The sequence below is a fragment of the Hypanus sabinus genome, chromosome 13, assembly GCF_030144855.1.
Source record: "Hypanus sabinus isolate sHypSab1 chromosome 13, sHypSab1.hap1, whole genome shotgun sequence".
NCBI lineage: Eukaryota > Metazoa > Chordata > Chondrichthyes > Myliobatiformes > Dasyatidae > Hypanus > Hypanus sabinus.
The window spans coordinates 39,730,926-39,744,718 of record NC_082718.1 but is presented as its reverse complement, the minus strand read 5'-3'; the positions used below and the strand labels follow the sequence as shown (position 1 = coordinate 39,744,718).

The 13,793-nt window shown below is 39.8% G+C and overlaps 2 protein-coding genes across 5 annotated transcripts in view; both read left to right on the top strand.

The window, feature by feature from the left end:
* The window catches only part of tbc1d22a (TBC1 domain family, member 22a), a 281,299-nt gene that overhangs the window by 158,921 nt on the left and 108,585 nt on the right, over positions 1-13,793 (top strand). The gene's annotated exons all lie outside the window — the stretch shown is intronic.
* Positions 563-4,858, top strand: LOC132403479 (uncharacterized). Of its 2 annotated transcripts, none has more exons than XR_009515268.1 (2): positions 563-4,672; positions 4,731-4,823. XR_009515268.1 is itself a non-coding variant. In XM_059986881.1 (2 exons), the coding sequence occupies exon 2, from the start codon at positions 1,012-1,014 to the stop codon at positions 4,345-4,347; it is 3,336 nt and encodes a 1,111-aa protein (XP_059842864.1). In that variant the 5' UTR covers positions 563-786; positions 845-1,011; the 3' UTR covers positions 4,348-4,858. The 2 variants fall into 2 exon arrangements, 1 of the variants encoding a protein (XP_059842864.1); XM_059986881.1 differs by having other exon boundaries at positions 563-786; positions 845-4,858.

Sequence of the window (13,793 nt, the reverse complement as noted above, 5' to 3'; positions counted from 1 at the left end):
TGAAAGCCTGTTTCGAGAGCACCTACGCTTTGTCTGCCAGAAGAAGTGGGATCACCCAGTGGCCACCCATTTTAATTCCACTTCCAATTCCCATTTCGTTATGTCAATCCATGGCCTCCACTGTCACAATGAGGCCACACTCAGGTTAGAGGAACATTCCCTTAACATTCCATCTGTGTAGTCTCCAACCTGATGGTATGAACATAGATTTCTCAAACTTCTGGTAATGGCACCCCACTCTCTCTCTTACCAGTCCCCATCCCCCTTTCCCTCTCTCACCTTATCTCCTTGCCTGCCCATCACTGCCCTCTGGTGCTCCTCCCCCCCCCCTTTTTTAGTCATTGAAGAATAGGTGGATACAGTATAGCCTCCCTTTAGTGAGGGTACTTATATTGGGTAGGGCTTAAAGCCTTTTGAGTTTAGGGTTTTGTACACAGCAAATCCAATGCCATCATAAGAGGACAGATTGACTTTTGAAAGAAAAAAGTTGGAAAATGGAACAACTTTTATTAGTAGTAACTGTGCTGTCTTTACGACAGTTATTTAGTTTATAATATTTTCGCTTAGTAATTCATTCAATAGTATTTTCTAGTTAGAATTAGAAGTGTTTAAAGTGTATTCATTGCATGTAAAATATATCGGCATGCGATGACGTCACATCCGGTTTCGCCGCGTCTTGTGGGAAAACACCGGTTTGAAATTAGCGCGAGGGTGGGGGCTTTCCACGAGGCTCACCTGAGCACAAGCAGTTTTGCAGGCATGAGAAATCACAGTGAGAGCAACGCTGTAAGTTAATAGATAATCGATATATTGAACTAAGATGTTAATGCTGATCCTGTTAGAGTTTTCACCATATGTTAATGTGAAGAGTGAACAGTAAATGGTTAATCTTACTGCGATCTGGTTCTTATTAACTGTGGTTTATCCGGACGTTAAATTCGGCGTTTCGTTACACCCGAAGGAGAACGTTACAGTGAAAAAGCGGCATTATCAGGTGTTTCAAGTGCTGCAATGTCAGCTCAATCCAGCATCAAGTCGACGCCGCCCAGCGACAAGGGCAGTAAACCGACATCAAGTAAGCCCACCCAGGCGTTATCAGGTGTTCCAAGTGCTGCAATGTCAGCTCGATCCGGGATCAAGTCGATGGCGCCCAGCGACAAGGGCAGTAGAACGACATCAAGTAAGTCCGCACAGGCAAGAGCCAAGGCAGAAGCCGCCAAGGTGCGACTGCATTACGCCAAACAAGAAGCAGTTTTGAAAATTAAACTGGCTGCCAGAGAAGCCGAAAGGGCCGCCAGAAAGGCAGAAGCCGCCAAGGTGCTACTGCGTTACGCCAGACAAAAAGCAGTTTGGAAAATGAAACTGACCACCAGAGAAGCCGAAATCCAGAGAGAAGAGGCTGCCAGACAAAGAGAAGAGGCCGCCAGAGAAGCCGAAACCCAGTTGGAAATGACAAAAATATCGACAGAGTTGCATGTGCTGCAGCTAGAAGGAGAAAGAGAAGCTGCCAGGGTGGAAGCAAAGTACATAGAACAAGCTGAAGGGTCGCGTGATCTGACCGAAGTAAGATCGGCTTTGGAAAGGACCAGACTGGAACGCACGAGCGACTATGTACAATATCAAGCAGACAGGCAGGCTCGTCTCCCCTCTCCATACCTATTCGATAACTTCCCCAGCTACGAGGAAGAGAATTTACCCTCGCGGCCCCGCGATGAAGTCAAGAATGAAAGGGCTGACAACCGATATACTTTGACACCAAAGTTACAAAGTTCGATGCGAAGAGACGCGGAGGTTGAATCCAGGATGGCAAATTCCATGAGAAACGTGCGTTCTCAGTCATATGGGCGCCAACGCACTTCTCCAGCCCGCATGCCGCTTGCAGCCGATCCCACGCTGCAGTATTTAGCACGACGGGATCTCGTCACTTCGGGACTGTACCAGTTTGACGATAAACCCGAAAATTACCGCGCTTGGCTCTCCACATTCACCAACGTGATTGACGGGGTCCAGCTCAGTGCAACCCAAAGGTTGGACCTTATGGCGAAATGGCTGGGGAAAGAATCACGCGACCAGGTGAGACGCATGCGTTCAGTGTACATCAACAAACCTGAGCTAGCCTTAAGCGAAGCGTGGGAGAGACTTTGGGAGAGATATGGGTCCCCCGACATTATTGAAGGGGCGCTATATCGACGTCTGGAAAACTTTCCTAAGGTGTCAGCCAAAGATCACTTTAAGTTAAGAGAATTCGGAGATTTACTCATGGAGATCCAAGGCGCCAAAGAAGATGGCTATTCAGCTGGTCTAGTATTCCTAGATACTCCATCCGGGATTAGACCAATTGTGGACAAACTTCCATTTGGGCTGCAGGACAAGTGGCTGACTGTTGCCTCAGAGTACAAGGAAGACCACGATGGTCGATTTCCTCCCTTTGAGCTCCTCACTAGGTTTGTGTGCAAGGAGGCGAAGAGGCGAAACGACCCTAGCCTTGTAGGTCCAGGAAGCAGTTCGATTTACACCAAGCCAGGCAGATCCGTTTCGAATGTTTTCAACATTGATAAACCCGTGTCAGTGCTCAAGACCGAAGCCCTTACGACTAACAACGACCCTGGCAAGTATTGTCCATTGCATAACAAACCTCACCCCCTGAAAGCGTGCAGAATGTTTAGGGAAAAACCCCTTGAAGAGAGGACGGCTCTTCTCAAGGAGGAAAGAATATGTTTTAGATGCTGTTCCTCAACCTCTCACCTCGCCAGAGAGTGTACGATCGCCGTGAAGTGTCCGGAATGTGGCAGCCCAGATCACGTCGAGGCCATGCATCCCGACCTGTCACCGCAAACCGAGAGTACTCCTTCACCCCCACAACGGGACGGCGGGGAGGGAGAGGCTCACTCTAGGTCAATAGCTGTCAGCACGAACTGTACAGAAGTTTGCGGTCAAGCTCAGTCGAGTCGTTCTTGTTCCAAGATCTGCCTCACTAAGGTGTACCCTAAAGGAGCCAAAGACAAGGCCATCAAAGCCTATGTGATTCTGGACGATCAGAGCAATCGTTCACTAGTCAGTCCAGAGTTCTTTAAATTGTTCAACATTGAGAGTGAGCGGTTCCCATACTACCTCAAAACTTGCTCAGGCAACATGAAAACCCAAGGGAGGAAGGCAGAAGGCATCCAGATCGAGTCCCTGGATGGTAAAGTCGTCATCTGTCTCCCTCCGCTCTTAGAGTGCAATGAAATCATGAATAACCGCGCTGGGATCCCGACACCAAGTGCGGTGCTACACCAGCCGCATCTCCACCACATCGCCAAACACATCCCAGAACTGGATCCGAAAGCGGAAATACTCCTGCTATTAGGAAGAGATGTTATCCAGGTACACAAGGTTAGGCAGCAGATCAATGGACCACTCAACGCCCCCTTCGCGCAACGTCTGGATCTGGGCTGGGTGGTGATAGGAGAGGTGTGTCTCGGTGACGTACACAAACCGATGGTTAACACACTCAAGACCAATGTGCTAGAGAGTGGCCGCCATTCAATCTTTCGACCCTGCCCGAGTGTCCCGTGCATCAAGGAAGCACAACAAGGCGTTAACAAGCGCGAGGCAAGCGACGAGTCGCTGGGCCAGTCAGTCTTTGCTCTAACGAAGTATGACAACAAACTTGCACAATCAGCTCAAGATACCATTTCTTTAAAAATCAAAGACACCAAGGTCTTCAGAGATGAAGCAAATAATGGGGTTGCCCCATTGCCAATCAGAGAACCACGCCAGCGCTCACCAGATAACAAAGAGCAGGCAGTCAAACGGTTCACGTCCTTACGGAAAACCCGGAAAAGGGAACCTGAGATACAGCAACGCACCCGATTGGCCCACGAGGTACTGTGCACCCTAATGGCAGAGGTCACAGCCATTATAAACGCACAATCATTCCTACCTGTGTCTTCTGACCCAGAAAACCCCTTTATACTTTCGCCATCAACGCTCCTTACGCAGAAGGCAGGAGCACCTCCTCCACCAGGAGACTTCTCAGACAAGGATTTGTACACAAAGCAATGGAGACAAGTCCAGGCTCTGGCAAATCAGTTCTGGTCCCGCTGGAGACAAAAATATCTACCTTTGTTGCAACAGAGACAAAAGTGGACAGAACCCCACAGGAATCTTCAAGTTGAAGACTTAGTCCTGCTCAGGGACAAGCAAGCCACTCGCAACAGCTGGCCAACGGCCAGAATCACTGCTACATTCCCTAGCGAGGATGGACATGTCAGGAAGATCGAATTGAAGACTACCGACCAAGGCGATGTGAAAATTTACCAAAGGCCAGTTACAGAAGTTATTCTACTTCTACCCAATGACTGATTAAGAGACTAAGTTTTGTACTCTGCTCATTGTGACCTTACGAAGGTCAAGCGGGGAGTGTGCTGTCTTTACGACAGTTATTTAGTTTATAATATTTTCGCTTAGTAATTCATTCAATAGTATTTTCTAGTTAGAATTAGAAGTGTTTAAAGTGTATTCATTGCATGTAAAATATATCGGCATGCGATGACGTCACATCCGGTTTCGCCGCGTCTTGTGGGAAAACACCGGTTTGAAATTAGCGCGAGGGTGGGGGGCTTTCCACGAGGCTCACCTGAGCACAAGCAGTTTTGCAGGCATGAGAAATCACAGTGAGAGCAACGCTGTAAGTTAATAGATAATCGATATATTGAACTAAGATGTTAATGCTGATCCTGTTAGAGTTTTCACCATATGTTAATGTGAAGAGTGAACAGTAAATGGTTAATCTTACTGCGATCTGGTTCTTATTAACTGTGGTTTATCCGGACGTTAAATTCGGCGTTTCGTTACACCCGAAGGAGAACGTTACAGTAACAGTAGACTGTGATTAGGTTGAATAAGTACATCAAATCAGCAAGATGTGGATCTTGGAGTATATGCTGTGCTGAAGTTAGGTACAAAATGTGACTTGGCATTGAGGGATTAGAAGCAGGAGGGAAATATCAAACAACTAAGACGCAAATAAATTGGGTCTCAGACAAAATTATTTGCATTTATGAGCTCTACGCTGTTGGAGCTGAGAGTGAAACAGTAAGGATAAGTGTATTAAGCAGCTTCTTGTATTCTTGCTTTTTCTGGTAATATTTAAATAAAAGTCATATAATGTAAAAGCAGTTGCAGCTTTAGCAAATACAGGTGGCCCCCGTTTTTTGAATGTTCACTTTACAACAGCTCGCTGTTACGAAAGACCTTCATTAGTACCTGTTTTCACTAACCAAAGAGGATTTTTGCTTTTACGAGAAAAAGACGCCCGCTTTAGACCCATGTTTACCCTGAGAAAGACTACCATGACTGTGAAGCCTTGTGTGGGCAGTTGTGTGCACATATGTGTACGTGCATAGGCATGTACGTGCGAATGTGTGTACGTGCCAATTTTTTTTCTCAAAATTGATTGTGGCACGCTGTCTTCCCCATTCTGATAAGTGAAATGACACCGTACATACAATATTTCTACTTTATTTAGGCTGTATACTTATAATATCATTTCTGCTTTTACTATATGTTCGTGTTATTTTAGGTTTTATGTGTTATTTGGTATGATCTGGTAGGTTATTTTTTGGGTCAAGGAATGCTCAAAAAATTTTTCCCATATAAATTAATGGTAATTCCTTCTTTGCTTTACAACATTTTGGCTTACAAACAGTTTCATCTCTACCTTTGGATAGCAGGGGAAACCTGTATTGAAGAAATTTCTGTTTCCTTACAAACCAAGAGGGTATTCAGACCTTCCAGTTTTGGACAATGGGGTTATGTCAACACATGGAGTAATTCATTTACCCCATTAACCCCTGCCCTGCATGTCAATTATTCCTGTCAACTTTACAATGGCCAACTAACTTATCAGCCCATATGTTTTTAGGATATAGGAGGAGACATGCACTTGATGTAAACCTGAGCAGTAACCAAGAGAATGTACAAAATGTGCACAGGCAACACCCCAGAGGTCAAGATTAAAACTGGGTTACTCCAGATTTCATGAGCTTTATTTAAAGATAAAGACCAACATTTTAAGAGAAATTTGTATTATTTTGAACAGTTGTAGTATGTTCATTTTTGAAGTTATTGCAAAACATATGAGGAAATTGAGCAGGTAACTTCTGCAGCTGAATGCAGATGTTCCCAGATCTAATATAGGTGTTCACAAAACCATTACTACACCGGCACTTAATGCATTTCTTTGAACATTTGATAAATCTCTAAGGCTCCTATTATCTCACACCACAGCAAGTGTAAAACATGCAATTATAATCTTGTGTTTTCTGTGTTCTGCATAATAATCTTTCCCAGTGCATCAAATGATATTATCACTGGCTGTAAAAGAATTACCACTTGTTATTGAGAAGTAGAACTGGTATTAAAACTATTATATCTGATGGAAAGTTTTTTTTCAAATATAATGTCTATTCTAGATATTGGTGTATTTTTGAAGTAATTGTAATATTAACAAAAACACTCTTGGTCTGTCAGTTCCTGAGGAGTTTCAGAATATTCACCAAAGTCAAAATTACTTGGAAATGCTTATTTATTTCTGGGGAAATATTCTAGCTTCCACAAACATTATTGATCCTGAGTTCTTTTATGTGCCACAATGTGGACATTGGGAAAATCTTCTACTAGTATCATTGAATGCCTCCAGCTTATTTTTTTTACAAATGATAACTATACAATTATTGGGATTAATTGGGACAATTATTTATGAATAGTGATTATGTCAGTAGTGTTAAACATGCCTTGATGTTTCATTTGTTGTTGTGGCAATTTTAATTGCAAGACTCCATCCTGTCGCAAAAGTAATTTGGGTTTTAAATTTGTTAACTATGTCCTGATGGAACTAAGTGGTTAACATCTAATAATTTCTGAATTTAACACTGAAATTTAAGTTAGTTTTGTGAGTAAATTGACAAGAACCTATGGTTTTGACTAAGCGCTGGTACTTTAAAATTGTAATATAGATTAGGTATAGCTTGTTCTTGTAGCATGGTAAGACTTTGTGGGTGAATTTTAAAAGGATTTTTTTTCAAATGTTCATTTATTATTTTATGCATTAAAAGTTGTAACATTACTAAATTAATAGTAAAGGTTATTTTGGCTATTCTAACATCAAGAATTGTAAGTGCCAATGACCTAATATAGATTGGTTATATATTATTAATTGTTTTTATTATGTCTATTTAAAGTATGTCATCAAATAGTTAAAAGTTGCTCCATTAAAAGTTTGTATAGGTTCTGCATTATGAAATGGAATTGTATGATTTAAGATGATAATAGCTCCTTTTAATATTAAAACATCTGTACATTTCCATTATTAAAGATATAAATAGGAAAATTTTCAGAATCTGGTTTAATCTCACTGGCATATGTTGTGAAATTTGTTCACTTCGTGGCAACAGTACAATGCTATATATATATATATATATATTAGTTAAATAATCCTTAAACTACTTAACAAAGAGAAGCAGGTAAAAATCTTGAATTTGTTGCACTTGCCTCACATAGTTTTGTCTGATATTTTGACAAAAAGATGATTTAAAAGTTTAAACAGGAATATATTTCTGATTGGATATTATTTTCCCATAAGATAACATGCTTTAATTATTGTTACAATTGACAGTTTTGTGCAAATGTTCTCTTTACTGATGCTGACGCTGGGAAAAATAGAGTACCTTTTGAAGAAATGTCAAATATTAATTTGTTATTTACAGAGCGAGCTAAATATCTTGTCCATCGATTACAGCAAAGAAAACAGGTTTATTTGTTACTTGTGTTGTTACTGATAATTATCCAAGTATTCTGTTATTCTAGTGCAGTCAGAAAAGCAACTAAATAAAATAGTGATTTATTACATATTCTGTTGTATATATCTTTAAAGTGTGAATGATTTAATGTCTATTGGTTAAACTACATTTAGTGGAAGAAATAACATGTTATGATTTTCAGAAGTCTCACTAAACCAGAAATACAGAAACCTTAGGATTTTTTTTGACATTTTAATTTAGTTGTAAAGTGACCATTAATAGCTGACTCATTTATGGCTTTTTCATGGTAATTGATACATTTTGACAACTTTACAGACTTTTGTGATGTATGTAGATGTTTAAGTCTATGTTCTGGAGATTCCAGGATGCTATTGTGACAACTTGGCACAAGTGTTTTGAAGCTGAAAGATGACAATTCCATGAGTAGTTATTTTTTCTAAATTGCCCTGTGCTTGTTCATATTTGTTCAGATGATTTATTTTTGCTTTTATTGAGCCATAAATATTGTCAATGAAGTCAGTTTTATTATTACTGGATCATTTGTCGGTAATTACCTTTTCAGCTGAAATTTATTTTACTTTGACATTTGTTTAGAGCTATATAGCACAGAAATGGGCCCCTTAGCCCACACTGTCCTAAATGATTATTGTGTCCACTCACACCAGGGGTTCCCAACCCTTTTATTCCAATGGACCCCTAAATTAACAAGGGGTCCATGGATCTCAGTTTGTGACCCCGCATCTACACTAATTCTATTTGACCATGTTAGCTCGGTGTCCTTCCACTCTTTTCTGTTTGTGTCGATTTATATTCCTCTTAATTGTAGTAATTATATCAGATTTTATATACCTGGCATTATGTCTTGCAGCGTGTCACAAATGTCAATCATTTTCTGCAAAAAGAACATTTAACCCTGAGATCTTGTACACAGTAATAGTCTATGATTGAATTTTGCTTCATGTTCACTGCAGGATTATTGACAAAGTTGTAACGCTATTTGATCGATGGAGATACTCCATTGGTACTGATATTCACAGCTAATTCAACAAATAATAGTGATTGCATACTTGTAGATCCAATTGTTCCATTTCCTCAGTCTTAGAGCATCTGTGGTAATCCTAGTTTCAGGACTTTATCCATGATGAAATTCTGATAATTGCACAGAGAACTTATGCTAAGATATTGATAGTATTTGAACTTCCAGTGCCTCATGTTTAGTCCCCAGCATCAGAACGGATTGGACAAAGTTACTTTTTTGTGTTCTTCTGTGATGAATGAATAATTTGCAGAATATGCGGTGCATCATTTACCTTGGTCATTTTTTTTTGTTGCTTTTTCTTTCTGTGGGGTAATTGATTTCTTTCTTATAACTACTTCTATGGTTTTCTGTATTTTATGGCTATCTAAAGAAGACAAAACACTGAGTTGTATTCTGCATACATACTATGAACCTTTGAATTTTCACATTATTTTTAATATATTTTAAAGTAGTACGTACTCCCTATCATATATTGCCTGTATTTTAGCTTTAACTGAATTGTCTAATTTTAAAAAAGGAATTTTGACTGAGGTTCGTGCTTAATAATTATTTCCTGTTTTGTGCCTTTGAAAGAAAAGCTTCTTTTTGTAAAGAATGCCATTCATTGTGCCTTCTATTACTTACATAGATTATAAGCACAGTACAGTATTTCTGAAAAACATGGTGATGTGTTGTAGAAGAGGTTTTAAGTATCTGTAGTATTGTTTTCTCTTAGTAATGTTATTGCAAACCAATACAAGATTTTTGCTTATTTGCAGTATCCATTAGAATTGAAGGTAATTTTGCATTGGATGTAATATTCAAGGTATTGAAGTGGTTAATTGGAAGCATTACATATTGGAATAGCTGGCATATATAGTAATGGAGTGTAGTCCATCTGGTCATCAGAACTAGGTGGACTACACCCCAGGGTTCTGAAAGAGGTAGCTGAAGCGATTGTGCAGGCATTAGCAGTGATATTGGATTCTAAATGGTTCTGGAGGACTGGAAAATCACAAGTGTTGCTCCATTCTTTAGCAAGGGTTGGGGGGGCGGGGGTGTACAAAAGACAGGAAATTATAGGCCAAAAACCCTAGCTTTGGTAGTTGGAAAGATTTTAGAGTCTATGAGGATGAAGTTTTTGAGTAAGCTAAAGTTGGTGTGGTCTCCTTAGAGGGAAATCTTGACTGACTACTCTGTTGGTACTCTGAGGAAATAACAGACGGGATAGATAAAGGAGAGTCAGTAAGTGTTGGCTGCTTGGATTTTTAGAGGGCCTTTGTCAAGTTGCCACACAGGGCTGCTAAACGAGATAAGAGTCCATAGCATTTACAGGAAAGTTAAATAGCAATGTCAAAAGATTGGCTGACTGGCAGAAGGCAAAGAGTGAGAATAAATGGGAGCCTTTTCTAGTTAGCTGCTGATGACTAGTGGTGTTCCACAAGGGTCATATTAGGTCCGTTATGCTTCACATTTATATTATTATTAATATAGTTAATATTTTTTTTAGTGATCTACACGACAGAGTTGATGGTTTTTGTGCCCATGTTTGAGATGTTAGAAAGATAGGTTGGGGGGCAGGTCGTGTTGAGAAAGCAAGGGGGTGTGTAGTGGGACTTGAACAGATTAGGTAATGGACAAAGAAGTGGCAGAAGGAATACCGTGTAGAAAAGTGAATGAGCGTGCATGTGGTTAAAAGGAATAAAGGCATGGATTAAAATCTAAATGGGGAGCAAATCAGAACATCAGAAGTGTAAAGGGACTTGGGAGTCCTAATATAGGATTACTTTAAGGTTAACTTGTAGGTTGAGTCAGTAGTAAGGAAGACAAATGCAATGTTAGTTTTCATTTTGAGAGGACCAGAATAGAAAACTTGGATGTAATGCTGATGTTTTATAAGGCATTTGTCAGTCCACATTTGGTGTATTGTGAGCAGTTTAGGGCCTCTTATCTGACATTGAAGAGGTTCCAAAGGAGGTTTATGAGAATTATCCTGGGAATGAAAGGGTTAATGTACGATAAGTGTTTGAATACTCTGGGCTCTAATCACTGGAGTTTAGAAGAATGGAGGGAGATCTCATTTGAAACCTTCCAAAATTTGTAAGATCTTAATAGAGTGGACATGGAGAGTAAGTTTCCTATAGTGGGATAGTCCAGGAGCAGAGCGCACAGCCTCAAGTAGAAGAACATTTGTTTAGATCAGAGATGAGGAATTTGTTTAGCCAGAGGTTGGTGAATCTGTGGAACTCATTGCCATGGATGGTTGTGGAGGCTGATACATTCTGTATTTTTAAAGCGGAGGGTGTTAGCTCCTTGATTAGTAAGGGGTTGGATGTTCAAAGATAGGGGAGAATGCATGTGGATGGGGTTGAAAAGGAAAATAAATCAGCTGTGATCGAATGGCAAAGTGGACTTCATGTGCCAAATTGGCTAATTCTGCTCCTATGTCTTATGTTCATATTATGGCATATAGTTTATCTATCGTATGACAGAAATGTAATTCTGTCCCACCAAATAAGTTACACTACCAGCATGGGATAAGAAGCAGGAGTCTACTTGAATTCCCTCTAAGAGATAACCCACATAATCACAAAGAACTTCAAGACCAGACCACTCTGTGTTAATGCGTTTAGAAATAATGTAACTAGCTTCAGAATGGTCTCTATGGCAGCAAGGATAACCCCACCGTAACCTCCAAGGTTGTCTCCATGGTAACCAGAAGCCTGAGTTAAAACAAGGACTGGCATGGAGCATAAAAATCTAATAGTAGTGATGTATTAGGAGATGATGTTGTGTGATCAATGTTTCAAGTGAATGTGGGCAATGAGGAGAGTTAATTAACAGAGCACAAGGTAAGAAACTTAGAAAGCATTTGAGGTAACTGGAAATGATGGGTCTGTTTGTGCTATCATTACCATAGTAACAGATGCCTTGCCTGCATAAAAGGATGTTTTGGGCTTGAGATCACCAAACCCTGATCAAAGGCAAGGCTCATTATGACATACAATGATCATACAGTGAAGATGATGTTAGAAGCCATTGATCTCATTTTGGTGGGCTCTGATTTCTAAAATGGTATGAAATGCCAGACAATACAATTGGAAAATAAGTGGATTGGAATTGTGAGGTGATTGGGCTCTTTTCATTCTGCAAGTGAAAGATTGATGAATAAAAACTTTCCTGTTTGCCCTCTCTCCACGATAGTATCACTGTGTTGTCAGTGTTCTGGAATGTTAATTGCATTAACCTTAATATGTTTGTAAGTTGAGGAAATGTTAATTGTTAGGTACTACATTGTGGGAATGTGATTAAGGTCAATGTATGCAGTTGAGGAATAAAAAAGCTAATGGTAAGAATGCTAAGGAGAGTTGAGATGAAATATAGTCATCCAAATTGATATGGTGATTGGTGCTTCACCATTTCTGGAGCATTTTGGATGAAAGAATTAGAATTAAAATTTGGGACTTGGCTTGTGGCACCAAATTGACCAAAGGCAGAATATAGAGGATGAGTGTTAATTTTTTTTTAAAACGTGGATTCATATCTTAAGGATTGAATATTTAATTGATAATTAAACTTCATGCAAGATTTTGGTAACAGACAGTAGTTGACAGTAATGTGTGCAATCTATTTGTTTTTAGAACACACACAAGATATTAGAGGAACTCAGCAGGACAGGCAGTATCTATGGAAGAGAATCCAATTGATGTTTCAGGCAAAGATCCTTTATCAAGACTAGATATTTTTTCTCCAGTCCAGATGAAAGGTCTCGGCCCAAAGCATTGACTGTATTCTTTCCCATAGATGCTGCTTGGTCTACTGAATTCCTCCAACATTTTTTGTGTGTCGCTTTGGATTTCCAGCATCTGCAGGCTTTCTCATGTTTAAAGCATATGGTTGAATGTGTTATTTGCATTGAGGATGTGCTGGGGGCAGCCTGCAAGTGTTGCTATGATTCCGAAGCCAACAGAGCATACCCTCAACTTACTAACCCTAACTCATACATCAGTAGAGTGTGGGAGGAAACAGGAACTCATGGAAGAAACCCTCACACGGTTACAGTCAGAGCATAGAAACTGCTTACAGCCCACAGTGGGAATTGAACCCTGATCTTGCTTCTGGCATTATGCTAACCGCTATGCTATTGTGCCACCCTTAATAACAATTGGATTATGAGCATAAATGTGCATGAAAATTTAAACCTGAAATGAAAGAGAAAAAATAACTTTTTTTTAGTTGCTAACTAGTTGCTATTCTCCTACTTATTTAACAGTATATATATTTTTGTTTCTTTAATTATGTGAGTTGAGAGACTTTCTCTGTTGCAAGCTAGAAAGTCATCTGTAGTAGTGTTTTTATGCAGTGCCAAAGGTTTGTGTATTGCCATAATTATAAGCAAGGTTGTGGGCACTTTAAAAGCTGAATTCAGAGCACTTCAATCTTAACAGATTTGTGGAAGATTTAAGCAAAGAAACCAATTTAAGCAATGAGTGGAATTGTTATGTAATTGCAAGCGAGAAATGCAAGCTATAAAGTCAATTATTAATTCTTTTCCCTTGATGAATTATTAGGTAATGGTGACAGCTAGTGTATTTAAGCTATACAGACCAAAAATCCTTTGACCTGCTCAGTGTGATAAATGAGCTCATGGCAGAGGGGAGATGAAATCTGACCTAATTGCCACTGGTTTTGGAGGAGAAAGATTAATCTGGGCTGCTGCTCTTTATCACTAGAGAGTGATAATACATTGTGGAGACAGAGCGTGTGTATATTGCTTAATATCAGAAGGTATGATGCTTTGGCAGTGAAAGAGTCTGCTGGCAGCTACCATGATTCTTGCTAGATGCATGCTCATTTGAGCAAGATAGCAGCAGGGTATTGCTATACTATAGCAAGAGTGAAAAAGGATGCAAATAAAAAGGAATATGTCTCTAATTTTAAACATGTGGAGAATAATAGTACATCTTGGT

Coding starts and splice junctions, on each gene's coding strand:
- LOC132403479 (XM_059986881.1), top strand. CDS start 1,012: ATGTCAGCTCAATCCAGCATCAAGTCGACGCCGCCCAGCGACAAGGGC.